The following is a 19,093-nucleotide window of genomic DNA, read 5'->3' on the forward strand; positions in this document are numbered from 1 at the left end:
CGGGCGCCTGACCCAGCTCGCCACAGCTCGTCAGATCCTGGTAGACAGATTAACGTGGCGTCTTCAGTCCCATCAAAGAGCGACGCTTCCGCCTTGCTGCCACTGGAATGCTGGTAATCTGATAGCAGCCCCCTGATTGCATCGCGCCTCTGGATTCTCTTTCAAGCAAGCAGCGTGTAATGCCGCAGGATAATTGACGTAATGCCGGCGCCTGACTCAGCTCGCCACAGCTCGTCAGATCATGGTAGACAGATTGACGTGGCGTCTTCACTCCCATTAAGGAGTGACACTTTCGCCTTGGTGCCACTGCAATGCTGGTGATCTGATAACAACACCCTAATTGCATCGCGCCACCGGAGTCTCTTCCAAGGAAGCACTGTGCAATGCCTCTGACCAATTGACGTAATGCCTGTGCCCGATTGAGCTCGCCACAGCCCGTCACATCCTGGAAGATGGATGAACGAGGCGTCTTCACTCCCATTAAAGAGCGTATGATCTGATCTGCAGTGAAAAAGAGGCGTTTACAAGGAATATCCAATGACTCCGCAGGTTGCAGTTGGCGTACGGTGATGGCGCCGCTAATTATTCTGTCGGTTAGTTTCGTTGAATTTTTTGTCTACTAGTGCAGCGTGTGTAAAAACCTAGGCCTGGGGACAATAAAAATCATGGGGGTCCCCCACCCCCTCTCCTTATATTTTTTGCGCATTAGCTGCCGGTAGTGCAAAAACGTGTTTGCACTTATATCCCTTCGAAGTGTCTACATTATATTCAGTCATTCCTATTTTTATTCTAGCACTTGTTATTCATCGTCCTATTCGTCCGGCTGCCTTCGATGACATGAATGCCTTTAGTCCCAGTTCAGCATTAACTTATGCAATGCCGCTTACAGGTCCATGTATACCGCCAATGCTCGAAACGAGATTACAACTTTTTACTGCTATCCAGTCACGATTGCACTTGGATTCTTCCGTAGGTGAACTGAACACTGCCTATGTAAAAATGGCCGAAAATCATCCGTAGAAGCCGCAGTATACAATTCCTCTTTCATAGTGTGAAGGGCTGTTGAAGTGCCATTTCGGATTCGCATTAATGCTTTGTAAAACTTGCTTGCAGGCTGAAGTTATGGCAGCCGAAGTTACGCCGTCGGTGCAGTGCACTACGTCTAGTTGCCACTGGCTTAGAAATTTACCGAGATGGTACAACCCCTCTTCGGTGCTACCGTCGGCATGTCAGGACTTCTACGGCCACGCGTGCTGGGGCATGGAAGGGGTGTCACTGTACAAGCAGGCCGCTCAGAAGCTGATGGAGATGGTGGCCGACTACGCCGTGTCACAGATGGACTCAGTAGACTTTGACGAATCAGGAGTGAGCGAGGACATCACGATGCTCCTTAAGTGCGTCGAAGGAGACACTGATGCTGCGGCCTTTGCCCTTGACTGGTAAGCGCCTTGCCGACATCGCATAATCATGCTACCATAATTAAGGTGTTAGGAGTAGACAACTCTGGTAATTACAGAAACCTTCGAAACGAGGATTTCACGACTTCAACCGAATCATGATTAGAACACGAATGCCATTCTTGCAGACAGGATATACGACCCGACCGAAGATACCGCTAATCTCTTAACAGAAATCTTCAGGTTCTTTTGTCACTGCTTTTAATGGGCAAGCGCAAATTAGGAACTAGGATACCGTCGTATTCCTAGCCTTTTCAAGTTGACATTATTCTTGCAAGAAAGCTGTGCTCCTTGATGTTCTGCTCGGATTTTGGGATTCAACTCCTGTATGCGAGAGTGGGTAAAACGCGACCTGAAGCTAAATCCGAGATTTTCTCACTCAGAGCCTCCAAACATTGTATTAAGCTATCATATTAACGTGATATTTCTGTGCTATGACCCTCAAGATATTTACTGCAGCTTGGTTGAAGGTTGACGGGATTGAATCCCGGTAAGAAGAGAAGAAAGTTCCAAAGCGGTCGAAAAGACGCGAAACAGATTTTTCAAAGCTCTGCAGCTCAGTCATTCTTGCCCCCGCAAGTTAACGCAAGTGATCAGTTACTACAATTTGTTTATCGTCTCATGGAAAGGTTCAAAATTTCTGCTCCTCGTCTAATTAAGTTAGAATATTTGTACCGGTGCGTTACATGTGAGGCAAGAGGCGACGTTGGGATGTTCTGGAAGTACTGAAGTACACGTAATGGCTTTATTCTATGCTCCACACGTGTTTTGCCGCTCTCGAGTGTAAACTCAAGTACAAAAGAAGCAATGAATGTCCAGAAGCGTTCAGAAAACATGAAGAAAGCTCTGGAGAGACGCAAGGACCGATGATGCCATCAGGCGTTTTTGTGTTACCATAGGCCCCCATAACGGAACAACAAACAAAATGAGAGAATTTGAAAAGCAGAAAATATTTAAAAAAGCTTGGAAACCTCACCGTCCACTGTTTACGGTGGGAAACGGAACCAAATCGCACGTGCATCCAACACGGCAGATCGAAAGAGCAATATGTGTGACAGTAAAACAGAGAAAGGTTGAGGTGAAGGCAGGAAATGAAAAAGCATCACGTAGCCAGGTTAGACGCAGAACACGGCGGTAGAACAGCGTAGAGTGTTGTGCGCAGTGGAAGAAAACGGTCGGTTTGGGTTTCAGCAGTGCCATTTGAATATCGTAGCGAAAGTTATTCAAATGCATATGGAGGCGCCTTTGTGTGCATTCACAGCAAAGATGAGTAATATGGTGATTTGGGAGGCCTCTTTGCTGTGCCCCATTACGTGGCGGAAAATGCGACACTTTGGAGTGTTAAATTTGGCTAAGTCTTACTGTGTTCGTACTTTGCTCCCTTTTCAATAATTGGGCTACAATTATTTTTTGGCACTTGTGAATAAAAAAATGTTGCCGACTATTTGCAAATGTTTGTCGCGTTTTGCTCAACTGTGCCCTAATTACAAACGCAAGACTGGTGCAATTAGGGCTGAGATCCCATTTTGCATGACGCAGCAGTTTTATGGCTTTTCTCTCATTTAATAAGCCTAAAATAAAACGAGAACCGTTGTCGCCAGAAATTGTTGTTGCATATACCCGGCATATGAGACGCGGTAGGAAGAGTTGTTTTGCACAGAGGAGGAACTTTGTGCAGACCGGAACCTTCTCGAAGGAGCAACCACGCGGACAGAGTTGGAAGTCAGGCAGTTATCAAATTGAGATCATGGACGTGATAAGGGAGGTCTGCCAAATGCAATAGTCCACAAATAAGCACACCTGTAAGTTTTCACTTAAACAAGCGCACTAACTGCCGTCATGAAAAATACTTGAAAATTGTTTAATTTAGAAAATTCACAGTTGACAGCGGATTTGTTCCCGCGCTCTTTGTTTTTAGGAGTGCGTATCCTCCATGCAAGAAGCGGTTTTCTGTAGAAGTCATCGCTTGCCCTCAAAAAAATTGTGGTGGCCGAAAGTTTGATTTAAATTTCTCTTTATTAAACTATCTGAGGGACGGAAAGGCTGGAGGGAAGCCAAATTATGGTGTCGCTGTGATTTCGCAGGCTAGCCTTCTCAGTGGGTCACGGACTGCACCGAAACGCAGTGCTGAATCTCTACATTATTGAAGTAGCAACATTGATCTAGGCAAGAAACTATATTTCTTGAGCTCTCTTTGGAAAGATCCAGTAGTTATTCTTACGGTTTAGACGCCTCCACCTTACTATTTGGTGTCTGCAGTAGAACAACGAAAAGCAAATGAAACATTATACACACAGAATATCTGCGAAGAAAAAAAAACATACGTTCGCCTCTATGCCCTCTAGTGTGCCTAACTAAAGCTTTGCTTCTCATAGGTCGGTGCCTTGTAAACCGGCAACTATAGAGCACAAACGACTAAACAGAGCGCAGAACTTCAGATTTCTTTAATTATGAAATTTGTAATTCGTGTTGTATAAATGATGTGCAGCTGATGTGGAGATACCTAAAATGCACAAACAAAAGAAAAAAAAGATGCTGCTCATATTCTGCTGCACCTGCCGAATATTTTCCTGCAGCTACTGATGAAGGGAATGCATTTCTCGGACGCTGATGGGCAACCACTTCCAGAGCAGTGGAACGCTCTGGATGTTTAGCACGTAAGAGCGCTAAAAGCTGAAAAAAAACTTCAAATTTTGCCTACATGCTTAAATCACACCACACCTTGAAAAAGTGCTGAAGGTCTCCAAGTTCAAGTGTTTTGCTCCGCCCGTAAGCTCACGAAGCTTTAGCACGCCAGCCATCTCGTGGCAGAGTAAAAAGAATTACGAAAACCAATTTGTAGACTGTGCTGAAGGAATAATCTGTAAATTAACGCTAGCTTGTGAAAACAACTGTGTCGACCTAGCCAAGCCATTGTCTTAATGGCAGGTTGCAGGAATGTAGGAATTAGGTGATAAAATAAACTGACTGCTCATTGGGGCTGCATTTCTCTTGGTGAGGATACAAACTGATATTCCCGGTGTGGAGGGCTTAGAAGCGCACTGACATCACCAAGATGGAAATTTTTGAAGCCCGTAGAACTTTCCCGCTAAGTGCTATGTGCATCAAGTGACCTCCTATTTTGATACAGGACAAAAAAGGTCATAGCTGATGGTGGCTCAAAAAGGTAATAGCACTGTTCGCTTTATCTGCGCAATGTAACGTTTTTTTATTCGTTTATTCGTTCTACATGCTGCATAGAACATAAGCATGTAAATTTTACCTCTAAACCACGGTTGAAAATAAGCCAGCGTCTTTATGACTCCATGCCGCCCTTCTTTGTGACACTGTTTCGTTGCTGTCTAAAAAAAATAAACATCCCAGAATCATAACTGTGCTATCTAGTTGTGGTATCCTGTGATATCTAGTTGTAGCTGGCACATCTTCAAGGATATCTGTGCCGGTACTATTCTAAAACTTTTAAGGTGGCTTTGTCTAGCGTAGTTTTCGCGGGCAGTTTACAATGAGGATGTCTTGAATGGATGTTTTTCCTGCTGCTCATTGTTATCAAACAGTGGTTTCGGCACTCGGAGACCAATGAATCAAGAGGAGTGCCCTGCTCGATATCCAAGCTTGCCGTTCAGGGTGGCTGATAACCTTCTGGAGGGTGCTAGTGTCAGCACTATTGAGGAACTTTTTACTAGAATGGAACGGTAAGTTGAATGACCATACTATTCGTTGCTTTTTAAGCAACATAAGGAAACTAAAAATAAATAGCAGTACGAAATAATATTTTCTAGGGAACACTGGTGCTCGCATAAAATATTTTTTTAATGAATCAAAGTAAAAAGAAAGCGGCTCTCAGTATATAATCCATCGCCGGGAAAACTGATCATCACTATGTCTCGTTCTACTTCCCTGAAACGTGGCCTATTAACTGTTCACCATTCTTCATGTCACCCCAATGCAATAATGCAGAATACTCAATATTTATTCCTCCTTTATCGATGTCATGAATCTCTAATGATTTAGTAGACACAGAGCGAAAAGCTACTTCAGGAGGCCCTGGTAGTGAGTACACAAAAACCAAACACATGAGAGCCATGGCCTAAAAAAGAAAAAATATGGCTAAATATTACTCTCACTAATCTATTAAATATGCTACATTCGTTAGAACCTGTTCTGTAAGTAAACAGCTTTCTTTAAAGTCACAGAAAGTAAACAGAGCATATGTGTTACATTCCCAATAGGACCGCAACCGAGCCGGCATAGTGAGTTTAGACGGCCATACTGGCCTAAACTAGACATAGCCACTCCAGGTAACCACACCCTCTTGGTCGTCATGTTTTCCGAACAAAGAGCCACCTGGGTGCCACGTCTACACCTTAAGAGCGGCTACTTCCGTACTCAATTACAGAGAAACCGGAAGGCGCCCTACAACTGACAAGTGCCCAGTAACATGTCTCATTTCCCTTGTTTGCAGCAGCTCGAAAATATCATTTTCTATGGGTCATCCATTCACCATGTTTGTCAGTGATTTAGCATTGAACTTTGGACTTGCTACGTTTGGGGGCTGTGTGAATGCCAGTAACCGTGGAAAAACTATTACTCTCGCACATAACTGTAAATGTGATAAAAAAGAGGTTTAGAATCAATGTGCATTCATTCGTTTAGCGTGCAGGGATCAACAGTAGCGCAATTTATCCCTCTGAAGATGTAAAATAAACCACATAAAATATTTTTAGCTTCCCAGTACGCGATGCTTCTACCATGAAGTGTTTTCCCTGCCTCTATACCGCACCCAAAAAGCGTGGAGAGGCGTAGTTTCAACGGGAAATTCTCTATGAACTCAATTTACTCATACACCATAAGCTTTCGCTATGGAAGCGAATTTATCCGCATTGGCTGCCTTGCATTTTTTTGCTGCGAGTGTTTTTGCTATTTTAAGAAATGTTCCTTATTGGTTTCGGTGCCAGTCTTAAGTACACGATGCGATCGATGGGAAAACTATAAAAGAATAGTTTTTATACGCATCGGAGTATCGAATAATTAACAGCAATAGTCCTACAATCAAAAATTGATGTTAAAGAATGCTGGACTTGGATTTAATTCAGTGCGGTTTATTTCGGACTAAACGGTTTAGAAATCCGGTGGGCGCATCGCGTTCTCTGGATTTTCTCTCTGTATACATGAAACAACGTAATCTAGATAGGTGTTCCTTAAAAACTCACCGCTCTCAGATTCAGCATTCATAGAATTGAGGGGGCGAGAGATGAAACATTAGAGTTTACGAACCAGCTTCAAGCATTAGAAACGCAGAGCTAGAAAAAAGTAATGCACGGATGAAAAAACTTGCTTCTTGCTTTTGAGTCGGCTACCCGCATTTTTGCCTCATATTTCATTAATGATTTTTAGTAATCCATGCTTTACTGAACGTTCATTCCTGACGTCTTTTTGAACGTCGATTCCCTAGTCACTTATCGCCAGTGTGAAAGAGTGAATTAAGAATTTCGCTCTGTTGATTTTCAGATTTAGTGAGGAGTTCAATATTACCGTCGTCTTAGAATTTGGTCGCGCAAGCCTACACCACGCAATGAAATCAGAGCAGGCGGACTACTTCTGCAGCTGGCTAGCTGCTTCGGCGCGCTGCCACTTGATGGAGTTTTTCAATGCCAATGAAGATGACATCCGACGCTATCAGAAGCTATGGAACGAGTTCTACTTCGCACCTCTTTTCGTCGGACAGGTATGTACTGAGGGGAAGTTCATAAGTCAGGTTCGATGGGCCCCCATGTCTGCTTACCAAGCAAAATCCCTGATTGGCCACCATTAAGAATCCAATAAACTCGGTCATGTACGCAAAAACCGAAAAGCACTTCGTTTGCGAATATGACATAGATATATGGCTGGTTGGCGCCGCTCGTCGCATGTATTCTAAATGGGCTCATCTTTGGCTCTCAAGCAAATGAAGAGAACTCAAAGGTGAGTCGAAATTCAAGCCACAGCTGCTGCTTCTCTGCCTCTCGTAGGTTTGCATTGCTCGGACTTACAAATAAACGTTACAGAGAGTAGATCCCACTACCACATCACCTAAACTTAAAACTCTAATCTGGACGAGTTGGTTCATAGCCTGAAAGGGGTACGTACTGGCGCGAAAGACGGGACGAAAACGAAGAAACACAAACGATATGTACAGTCTTTGTCAAAAGTAACCAGGCTGCATTGTTTTGCTTCTCATTCGTATATTTAAGCTGTTGTGCCGCCCTCAAGCTCTAAATCTCTCTATGATAAGGAGGACCCCTGTCCTCACCTTCAAAGAACTTTTCGACATTAGGGAAAGCCGTAAAGGCTCTACTATACAAATGAGAAGCAAACCATGCAGCCTGGTTACTTTTGACAAAGACTGTACAGTGCACATGTACATTGTACACTGGACATGTACATTGTACAATGGACATGTACTTTGTACATGTCGTTTGTGTTTCCTCCTTTTCGTCCCGTTTTTTGCGCGAATACGTACCCCTATCACCTATATTTGTAGCTCGTTTCTCGCATTGCGCCTAGAAATTAAAAGAGACTGAAAAAAAAAATTGCCAGGACATGGAAGCACTCTACAACGCGGCGTACGTCCGCTCTAGTTTTTGTCGCCGCATGCGTATAGATGAGATAGAGTGTGCAGCACGATTTGCATTCTTCAGGCCACCCCACATTAGGTTGGTCTGGGAAAAAACCCCTTTTGCTTACAAAATCTACTGCCATGAGACAAGCGGAGACTAATTCCTTTACTTGAGGCCTCCAAAGAACCACAAGAACCACCTTCTTCATAACAATGTGTATTGAACAAATGATTGACTAATAAAAAATTCTGATTCTGAAACGAAACCACTGGACACGCCCTGCTGTCAAGTTTGAGGCGCTTATCCTGACATAACACATAGACAATGCTCTGTACTATGCCCCACTTAGTACCTGCATTGCGTTTCACGCCCATTGCTTCCCCTGCCCTGCAGTTATTCCTGTATTCCTCAGATTGCTGGGTGGCACTTGGTGGCAGAGATTACCAGGTATCTGATGACTTCCTTGTCGCGTCGAACTCAGGCCTGAACCAAACCACTTAAAGCAATGTAGGGGGCCAAAATAATGTTTTCGCTTTAGGTCTGTTTCTTGAACTGACTTTGTGCTTCTGTTGCCGCAGAATGCTACCGCCCTCTGGGATCTCCTTGAAGCTGGCGAAAGTGCCCGCAAGTTAGCCTGTGTCGAGATCCACGAGGGGTTGTTCAGGCAAGAGAGTGCGAACGCAGCCACCGTTCTCCTGGATGCGAAGCTGCGAGACGTTCACGAAGTGACTGAGGAGCTGTTCCAGGTTGCGCGGGAAGCTCTGGGCATACGGGTGCCACGCTGGCTGTCTAGGTGAGCTCAGTACAACGTAATTCTTCATTTGCATTACGGAATGAATAAAGATGTCAGCCGTTATGTTGCCCAAAGGTTAATTAAGCTTCATGTTGACTCTGCTATCACTAGAAATTCCTGAACAAACGCATGTCTGAGTTCAGACGTGCTCAAGAAAGACAGGTATGAACGCTGACTCTAACAGCCACAGAAATCTTGACTACTTCTTTCGCACAGAATGAGGTTCTTTTCTATTTATATTATTTAGAAAAGCTTTCAGGTCACCCTTTTAGCTGTTCGGAAATTCATTCATTCATTCATTCATTCATTCATTCATTCATTCATTCATTCATTCATTCATTCATTCATTCATTCATTCATTCATTCATTCATTCATTCATTCATTCATTGTACCCTTAAAAGCCCTTTTCGGGCATTACATAAGGAGGGGGGTAGAGAACAGTTGAAATACAATGTAAAGAGAATAACAATGTTAAAGCAGTAAAATACAGCACAATGCAATGCAAAAATAAAAAAAAAACGAATACATTGTGAAATGTTAAGATCCAGTTCTAATCAATACATGGTGGCCGCTAGGCTAAAAGAGGCAATAGTAACAAGAAAAATAAATGGTAAAAATCAAAGCATTAGGTTGATTTTTCATTTGCTGTAATGTTCGATTACTGTGACTCTAAATTTAATAACGTCAGGCTTGTCTACAATGTGGTCTGGTAACTGGTTCCAATTTTATATTGCTGGAGGTAGAAATTATTTATTGAAGGCTGTTGTAGAACCACGTAAACGCTGAATTAAAGAGGCGACGCAGTGTTCTAATGTGAGGTAGAAGTAATGAGTCGCGGAGGTGAGGAAAGTTGTAATACAATTTATGAACAATGCAAAGTTGTGAGATTTTTCGGTGGTTCTCAAGTAGTAGAAGGTAGAGTATCAATTTAATCCCGGTGATGCTGTAGTATCTATTATAATTTGAGGTGATGTAACGTGCTGCGCGGTTCTGAATAACTTCTAAGGTGTTAATTAAGCACGCTTGATGAGGTTTCCACATAGAAGATGCATATTCATGTTTACTACGGATGAAGGTTTCATATGCTAATTTACAGCCAGAAGGAGGGGCGAAGTATAACGATCTTCTGATGAAGCCGAGTGATTTGGATGAATTGCAGGCTAATTTCAAGACGTGTTCGGACCAGCTTAAATTGGTGGAAATGGTGACTCCGAGGTATAGGTAGGATTGCATGTGCATTAATGTGTTTGACCGTCGACTGCAACAATTCACTGTTTATACCAGCACTACCAGTGACAGCCTGCGCGCCTCGGTCGGCTTTTTTAGCAACAGTACTCTTTCCAAAAATACGTAGTGCGAGCGACTTATTAACGGAACTGAAGCCTCCAAAAATAAAACTATACCCTCATATTTCATGACATTTTTCAACGTGGACAATTTATAACTCTATAACTCATGATTCTGGCGTTTTGTAAGTTGTCTGTTGATAAGAACGACAGAACTCTGTGAGAACAAAAGAAAATGCTTCCTCATGACAAATTTTTTGTTATCTTTACATTTTTCTCTTCTGCTGTAGGTTTTCGACAATAGCTTTCTGTAGTCTCTAGTTATGTGGTACATTTCTGTTGTAGCTACAACAAATTCTGTTGTTACTATAAAAGTATCTGCTGTTACTGTAAGTTCCTTGGCAAAGAATTGCAAAAAAAAAATCTATTCCGAGGACAGGAAATTTTTCGCTGCCTGTTTGTTCTGATTTTAGCTAGCGAAAGTTAATTTTACAGTGTATTGAACATATACAAACAGGCTGCAGAGTTTTAGTGTCCACGACTGATCGTTTTTGAAGAGGGTAGGAAACTAAAAGAACAATTTAAAAATAGGTCGTAGGATGGTTCGATAGGATACTGGTAAGTTATCTCAGGAGGCTAAAAATCATATTATGAAACGCCAAAGCATGTGGACCTCTAACTCCACACACAGAATAGAACTAGCAGTGCTGTGGAAGAAAATAAAATAGCGCGAAGTAGCCGACATCAGGAAATTTAACATGGAGAATACCGAGCATGCTCTAAAGAACGGAGGTATCCTAAAAGCACTGAAAACTAGGCATAGGAAAAAAGATGTATGCGCTAAGAGACAAAGTGGGCTATGTCATTAGCAATATGGATAAGATACTTAAAGTAGCCGAAGAGGTGTACACAAATCTATACAGTAGCGATTGTAATCAGAATGTTACTAAGAGAGGCAGTAGAGCACACCAATGGGACATCCAACCAGTAACGGAGGAGGAAGTAAAGAATGCCTTAGGAGCAACGCAAAGTTGGAAAGCAGCTGGTGAGGATCAGATGACAGCAGATTGGCTGAAGGATGGAGGAGCGATTGCGCTAGAAAAACAAGCCACCCTGTATACGCAATGCCTTCTGACCTCGAGCGTATCTAGAACTTGAAAAAACGCTTACATAATCTTAAATCTTAAGAGCGAAGACGTCAAGGACTTTAAGAATTACAGACCGATCAGCTTACTGTCTGTTGCCTACAAGGTATTTACTAATGTTATAACTAATAGGGCTAGGACAACCTTAGACTTCAATCAGCAAAATGATCAGAGAGGCTTTCGTTCAGGATACTCGAGAATAGAGCATATTCGCGTTATCAGTCAGGTGATAGAGAAATGCGCAGAATATAACCAGCCACTATGTACAGCGTTCATTGATTACGAGAAAGCATTCGACTCAGTAGAAACATCAGCAGTCGTGCAGACATTGCGGAATCAGGGTGTAGAAGAGTGTTATGCGAATAATTTGTAAGATATTTATAACGATTTGTCAGCAACCATAATTCTCCTTAAAGTCAGCGATAAATTTCCAATAAAGAAAGGTATCAGGCAGGGAGACACGATCTCGCCTATGCTATTCACTGCCTGTTTACAGGAGGTGTTCCGGGGCCAGAAATGAGAACAGTTGGGGCTAAGAGTTAACGGAGAATACTTATAGAATCTGCGATTCGCTGAAGACATTGCCTTGCTAAGACACTCAAGACATGAACTGCAAAACATGATCAATGAGTTACACAGGCAGAGCAGAGTGGTGGGGCTAGAAATTTACATGGAGAAGACTAAAGTAATATTCAACAGTCTAGCAAGGGAATAGCAGTTCGTAAGTGGTGGCGAGGTGCTGTAAGTAGTAAGAGAGAATGTATATTTAGGGCAGGTAGTGAGAGGCATGGGAGAGGCCTTTGCCCTGCAGTGGGTGTAGCCAGGCTGATGATGATGATAAGACATTGAATGGTACGGCAAAACAGCGCTGACGGACGGGACGGAAGAAGAGACAAACACATGCGAAGAAGAGACAAACACAGACAAACCATTCAACATGAACCAACCAGCCCGACTCAGCCCTCTCCATGATAAGACATCTCGAGAAAGCAGCGGCAGTCAACATGCAATAAATTTCACAACGCGCAACGTTGGTAGTGTGAAACGGGGATGTTGGAGTTGTGACGGCTAATATCATAATAGCAAAGTGAGGAAATGAACGGAGAAAAATAAGCATGGCAAGTCAATGCTTAAGATTACTTCAAAATTAAAAGAATGATAACTATACACAACTGTCCAACTTATTTAAAATAGATTAAGAAATTAACTACAGTATGTTAGACTCGGTTGCATCAAGTCGCCAGATTGGCGTCCTAACCACTGTAGCATCCTTTTTTGATAGGTCGTGAATAATCTGTCAACACTGAAAGCGAATCAGATCTTTTACAGCGAAACGATCGAGCGGTGCCGTAATCGCAAAAACGCAAATATCAGTTATTTCCGTCACACCTAAATGAGTGTCCAGGCTCTATATGGGACTCTCATCATATTGTGATAAAGAAAGCCTGATGTGGACTGCATTATTATTTTCTTCGTTCTGCATTATGTGATTCTAGTTTGCTGTCAGCAATGACGCAATTAATCGAAATAGGCATATTTGCCCCTCTCTTTAGGGTGTTTTTTTGGATGTCTGTTTCACAGCCTGAACAAGCAGTCGCTTTACCAACCGGCTGATATTACTCTTTCGTAAGTGTCAGCTATTCCTACAAGGTCATATGAAGTGAACAAGATACTATTAGAAATGTTCATTTATTTTTCCGAAAGCCCGTACTGTTGCAGCCACTTTCCTGCCACATGAGCAAATGGCATAATATTTGCTCCCATCATCATAATCATTTATTATCCCTTAAAGACCCCTTATAGTGATATTACATCGAGTAAATGACGTCCTCTTATATCTTCACGAGTCAAGAAAGTTAATAATTTTAAACTTGTGTTTCTAGTAGGTCGCGAGTTGAACCTTTCAATGTCTAAGCCGTTTTGCTTCAAGTTTTTATCATTACGCGCTCTTATTTGTATATAGTGGAAGTGAATAATATTGTGGCATAAATCGCTCGTTTAATCTTCCGGCGCTTCATAACTTCGTTCAAATTTATTGCGCTAGACTTCAATAAGCACTATTTTGACCGGGTTTGTTGTATGCCTCGGACTTTTAGCTTCCTTTTTTGTTCTTGGTCAACTTCGTGATTTATTTTGTATGCCTTATTACATAAATATCAACTCTTGTCGTTGTTGTTTTCTCTCTTAGCCCTGGTGGGCAGAGAAACAAAGAAAAAGACTCGATTTGTTAGCAAGCAGATTCTACACTGGTTCACACTCTATTGTTATTCCAAGAGAGTGAATGTACTCTATGGCCCCTGCTTACCCAGGCATGAGGAAGGAGAAAGTCCTCGCCTTCAGCAGGAGCGGAGGCCTGGATATCTGGAGGAACTGGAGGCCGTGCAGGTGGAACTGGTTGCTCTAAGTGACGTGACGGCTACGGACTATACGACGTCTATCTATTCGTGGGAGGTGCGTTACTGCGTCACTAGTACATGTGCACGCGGAAGCTCTTACGTCACTTAAATCTTCGTAGTAGAAATTGCGTTCAGGCATGGGGTAGGAGGCTTGCGACGCTCCTTGAGTTTTAAAGCCCCACTTAATATTTCGGACAGTTCTCCATAGAGATTAGAGCTTCAAAGTTTCACAACACATCTAGCCTGAAACCAGGCTCAGGGCCTTACAACTTCTACGGGCTGATCCAATGATTTCCACGAGTGCTTTTACAAAAGAATGATTATAGCGCAGAGAGACAGGACTCTTTCATGGCGAAATACAGGGTGAAATAAAAGGGCTGCAATGAAGAAACTGCTTACCGTGGGATACACCGTGAATGCAATGCTAGGTGCTGCTCTCCTTAAGTTAGTGGGTGTACATTACCAGCAAGACCAACCGAATGGGCACTATGCTGGTGTGCCAGACACGTGTGTATTCTACCTATAAAAACAACAAAGTTCTATAAGATATAGTCATATGAGTGGAGTGCGGGTAACTTATTATCATAGTAACTTATTTACTCCACAGCGCCGGGCAAAAGTAGTCGGTGCGAATCAAACACTTAAAAAAAGCCCTTAAACATATAAAGGAAAGTTTGAAGGAAGCTTTTTACCAAGGTACCTTCGAAATTAGAGCTTTCTGTGCCTGCTACAATTAAGCCTACAGTTTAAGTTCATTTTATTGTGTGCCATTGTCTGAGTTGCGCGCTCTCTTGTGAATGTGTGTAAATCGGACTTCACAATTGTTGTCAGATTTTGGCACCACAGCAATACTTTTTATACCTTCACATTAATGTTGAACTACCTTATAATGTATTAACCGGTACCAACTTGTGGAGTCAATGCTGCTGAAAATTCTTAATCTTTTTCCTTGCCTGTTTTTTTATTTCCTTGCGTGTTTTCTTCGTAATCGTGTATATTTACTTCGATCAGAAACTGATCTCTGACTTCAGGACGTGAAGTCTTCACAAAATGAACTCCTAGACCACACCCAGACTTGTCAAAGTGAACCCTGAGAAAGGATATATTACGCTGCATAGATAAGCGTGTTGCGCTTAAACCGAAAGACAGGAAGGCTGAAGTGCTCTCAAACCAACCTGTCTTCTCTGACCAGTTTTTAAGCATGAAATGCTTTTAGCTCCCGTTGTCGGCAGTGTGGTGACGTCACGCCGAGACCGAGAGCCATCATCCGGGCACTGAATTCCAGTCATCCGGGCACTGAAATCCACTCATCCGGGCACTGAATTTCAGTCATCCGGGCACTGAATTCCAGTCATCCGGGCACTGAAATCCACTCATCCGGGCACTGAATTCCAGTCATCCGGGCTCTGAAACGAGAACATCCGGGCACCGTACGAGACTTAACGAGATTTAACGAGACTCTCTAAGCCCTCCTACGCGACCGGCATGCAAGCGCCGGTTGGTCTCCAAACGAGACAAAAAATAACTGCTGCCAGTGCCTTCTCAATGTTTATCAAGATATCAGTGGAGCTGTGGGTTTGATAATGCACGGAATTATAATTTCCGATTTCTAATAACGCGTGCAAAAAGCACATAAATGCCACGTTACACTTCGTTCTCATACGTGATCTCTTAGGGGCTTCGCGCATCGAAGCAAAGCCGCGCAGGCGCACAGGGGCCCGGGGGAGAAGCGCTGCGTTCAAAGGGCAAGACCGCGCCGAACGGGTGGTGGCGTTCCTCCCTTCCTTTACGGTGCGGTTCGGGTGTCCACCGAGATGGCAGAGAATTACTGCGCCATTTCCTTTCCTTAAAAAAACCTTGTGTTCAAATGGCAAGGCATCGCGCTGAACGGGTGGTGGCGTTCCTCCCTTCCTGTACGGTGCGGTTCGGGTGTCCACCGAGATGACATTAGGCCCGTAAAGATTTCATGCTTACTCTACTCTCGTTTACGGGAGAGGCAGAGATTTTTTGTTTCGTCAGTATGCTCCTGTGAAAGTACTGGCGTAATAGGGTAGAATATCACCTCTGTAGATAAGAACGGAGCAAAACAACCGATTTTACGCAAAATTCGGATTTTAAATTGGAAAGGAAGGGAAAACCAGGACTGATGATGGTGTGCTGCGTTCAAACTTTGTCGCTGGGCTGGAAAATTTTGCCTGCAGTTATACTCCGATTCCTAGGACACAGCCACAAAACACTGTTATGGTTTTTTAAAATAATCTCGAAGGAACATTGGTGCTTACTTTTTTAGTTATCGCATTTAGAGGGAAAAGTGTTTTAAGATAGGTTTAGCCAGCTAGCTCTGCATTCTACTCTAGAACCTTGATTGCGTAGCTTTATCTCAAGTGCAGGAAGTTTCATCATAATGAGGAACCACGTTTTGGGAATTTTCTCATTTCAGGCCTCTTGAGAGTGGAAGCAGAGAAGTGGGACCAATGTGGCTTTCCTGACTGGGCAATACACTTAAAGCTGCTACAAAGGCAGATAAGTTGCGAGGGAGCTCCAAGTTTCACCACCCTAATTACGCGATATCTGCACCAGGAACTCCTTAAAGGATCTTCCTGTGTCAGCTTTTCTTCATACTGCTTCCACAGTTTTCTCGTTTTATAACCAGAATTTAAAACACTAGACGTTCCTTCCGCCACGCACCCCTTCTGTCGTGTTGTCAAAGGTCCTACAGACCGCTTGTTAACTCCTCTCTATACAAGGTGTCCAGGCTAACTTTAGCGAAGGGTTAAAAAAATAAGATATTTGAGGTAGGCCAGGGAAACCACTTACTACACCTACCAACCGGGTTGCGCATCACAGGAAAATTTTTGTACTGCTATTAATCATTACCAATTAAGGTAGTTTTTTCCTAAACACGTTAATATTTACTTCAAACAGCGAATGTGAATAGCAAAGTTAGAGAGCACCTTCAGAAACCCCCCTTAGATTTATTTCGATAAAGAAAGCCTTACGTGTACCTTTTTTCAGAGCTCCGAAGAAAGCCCGCGAAATGCAAAAAAAAAAAATCACGTGACTAGCACATTCGCGCGCCATGATTGTGCTGCTCTCAATACTGGCTTGAGTGAACAAAATGAGCTGCTGGTATGGCGTGACGACCCCACTTCTCCGGCAGGCCGATACCATGTTGACCGTGGTTACGACGCCTGCGCGAGCCAGTCGGCAAGCGTGATGGTGCAACAACCGTCGACATTTCTGCCTGACGGAGCAATGTGGTCGTCGCGCCATACCAGCAGCTGATTTCGTTCACTTAAGCTAGGACTGAGAGCAGCACCTGGAAGCACAGTCGCGGCGCGAGGATGCGCTAGTCACGTGATTTTTTTTTTTGTATTTCGCGGGCTTTCTATAGCTCGGAAAAAAGATACACGTGAAGCTTTCTTTATCGCAAACAAATGGAATGGGGGTTTCTGAAGGTTCTACTCAACTTTGCTGTTCAGATTTGCTGTTTGAAGTCAATATTCACGCACTTAGGAAAATTATCTTAATTGGTAATTAATTAATTGCAAAACAAAAATGGTCTATGATGTGCAAGCAGGTTGGTAGGTGTATGTAAGTGGTTTCTCTGGCCTGACTCAAATATTTTATCTTTTAACCCGTGGCTAAAGTTAGCCTGGATCGACAGCCTGTATATTTTTGGTACTATTCTTTGTCTCGGATGCATTGCTTGGTTGGTTGGTTTTTGAGGAAAGGAAATGGCGCAGTATGGGTCTCACATTTCCGTGGACACCTGAACCGTGCCGTAAAGGAAGGGATAAAGGAGGGAGTGAGAGACGAAAGGATGAAAGAAATGCTGTAATGGGAGGTCTCCGGAATAATTTCGACCACCTGGGATCATTAACGTGCACTGGCATCGCACAACACACGCGCGACTTTTGCGTTTCGCCTCCAGCGAAATGGGCCCGCCGCGGTTGGGTTCGGACCTGGGTACTCCGGCTCAGTAGACGAGCGCCTTAAACACTGGGCCACCGCAGCGGGCAATAAAATGGCTTTTCGGTGTAATAGGGAAGGAGATCTTGGAACTTCGTGGCACCGTTACGAGAGCGGCAGTACGTATGATTTCGTTGGCGATTTAGAAAAAATAAAGCTCAGCGATAACGTTAGCTGGCAAAGCTGTGAAAGTTCCGCGCTCTGACACGGTCAAAACGCTTGAATTTATCGGTTTATAAAATACTGTCGTTATTGAGGGAAAGTCTGCGATAAGAAATAAATGGCTGTTTTCATTGAAGATATAGTAGCTTTTTGTGTGCTACGGTTGGTGCTCATAACCGAATGTCTCATTCCTTATGATGCAGGCACACTACGACTACGACCGCAATGTGCTGGTTGTTCCGCACGGACTCCTGGCGCTAATGGCGACTGCGACTGAGTCAATAGAGCCAATTACCTCAGTGCTCGTTTCGGCGCAGATGATGTGGTGGTTACTCCCTCAACCATACAGCGCTTACAGCTGGACGGTAAGCAAGTTTTCTTTAGGTAATGAGTACGCAATTGTAACTTGGTTCAGCGCAAAAGACAAATACTAAGAAAGGAAGCGACACACACGGATAGCTACGGAGCAAGTTTCAACTATGTCCCTTCAACTAGCCCAGCAGGACGTTTTGTTAATGGGTACGCATCGCGGGTTTTAGGAATCGCATTTTTCAAATCTATTGAAGCCCAGCTAGCAGCCACAAAATGCGCAGCTTTCTCACACTTTAAAATCTCGTGCGCCGTAGAAGGTGGCGAAAGGAGGATCCACAGAATTACAGTCTATAAGGAGAATTACATTGCAGTAAGATGAGAAATTTGGGAGCTCATTTGATGTAATAACTGATGGGCCAGGCTGTCCTGTCGGCAGTTGGTGGCGCGGTAAGGCTGTGCTTGAAATCGCGGGCAATAAGGCTTTCCTGCTGAACTGGCCGGTCACTATGGCGCAAACGTTTTTTTTTTAAATTGCAGGGCACCTAACAGTACTTAGTGCTGTGATTGTGAAAACTTTTCTGCGTCGTCATGGGCTGCTAGTTAACTATGGTTTCTGGCTAGTACTAGTTAGAAAGTAGCACTAATTTCTAAACGTCTTCTCCAGGGAAGGCCTTTAGGTGCGAAGCGTCCCTTTAACCGAGCCATCACGTCATTTTTGGTTTAGCTAACGCCAGTTTAGTTTGCACTTCCGATTTGGTTGCCATCACTTCCGGTTCCAAGACCATGGTTACGTTACACGGAATTATCGCGGCCTGGTTGAAAACGCACTTCGGAGGTAATTTTGTCTTTCTTTCATTCCTAATGACGTGGCTACTGCCGACGACGTCATGAGGTCATGTGGGTTTTCTTCCCGTTTCTCGTACAGGGTTTAACGCTGGATTTGGCTGGTGAGCCATATAACGCGTACACCTGG

General features: G+C 43.5%; 1 protein-coding gene across 1 annotated transcript in view; it reads left to right on the forward strand.

Moving 5' to 3' along the window:
• The window catches only part of LOC149328535 (uncharacterized), a 41,815-nt gene that overhangs the window by 7,562 nt on the left and 15,160 nt on the right, over positions 1 to 19,093 (forward strand). The window contains exons 3-8 of the mRNA XM_089559014.1: positions 1,114 to 1,439; positions 5,012 to 5,149; positions 6,966 to 7,182; positions 8,632 to 8,846; positions 13,588 to 13,729; positions 18,012 to 18,173. Of these exons, the coding sequence (XP_089415140.1) occupies positions 1,114 to 1,439; positions 5,012 to 5,149; positions 6,966 to 7,182; positions 8,632 to 8,846; positions 13,588 to 13,729; positions 18,012 to 18,173 (1,200 nt within the window). The remainder of the gene's footprint in view (positions 1 to 1,113; positions 1,440 to 5,011; positions 5,150 to 6,965; positions 7,183 to 8,631; positions 8,847 to 13,587; positions 13,730 to 18,011; positions 18,174 to 19,093) is intronic.

This window comes from Amblyomma mixtum, chromosome 9, assembly GCF_055824585.1.
Source record: "Amblyomma mixtum isolate Tamu chromosome 9, ASM5582458v1, whole genome shotgun sequence".
NCBI classification, from domain to species: domain Eukaryota; kingdom Metazoa; phylum Arthropoda; class Arachnida; order Ixodida; family Ixodidae; genus Amblyomma; species Amblyomma mixtum.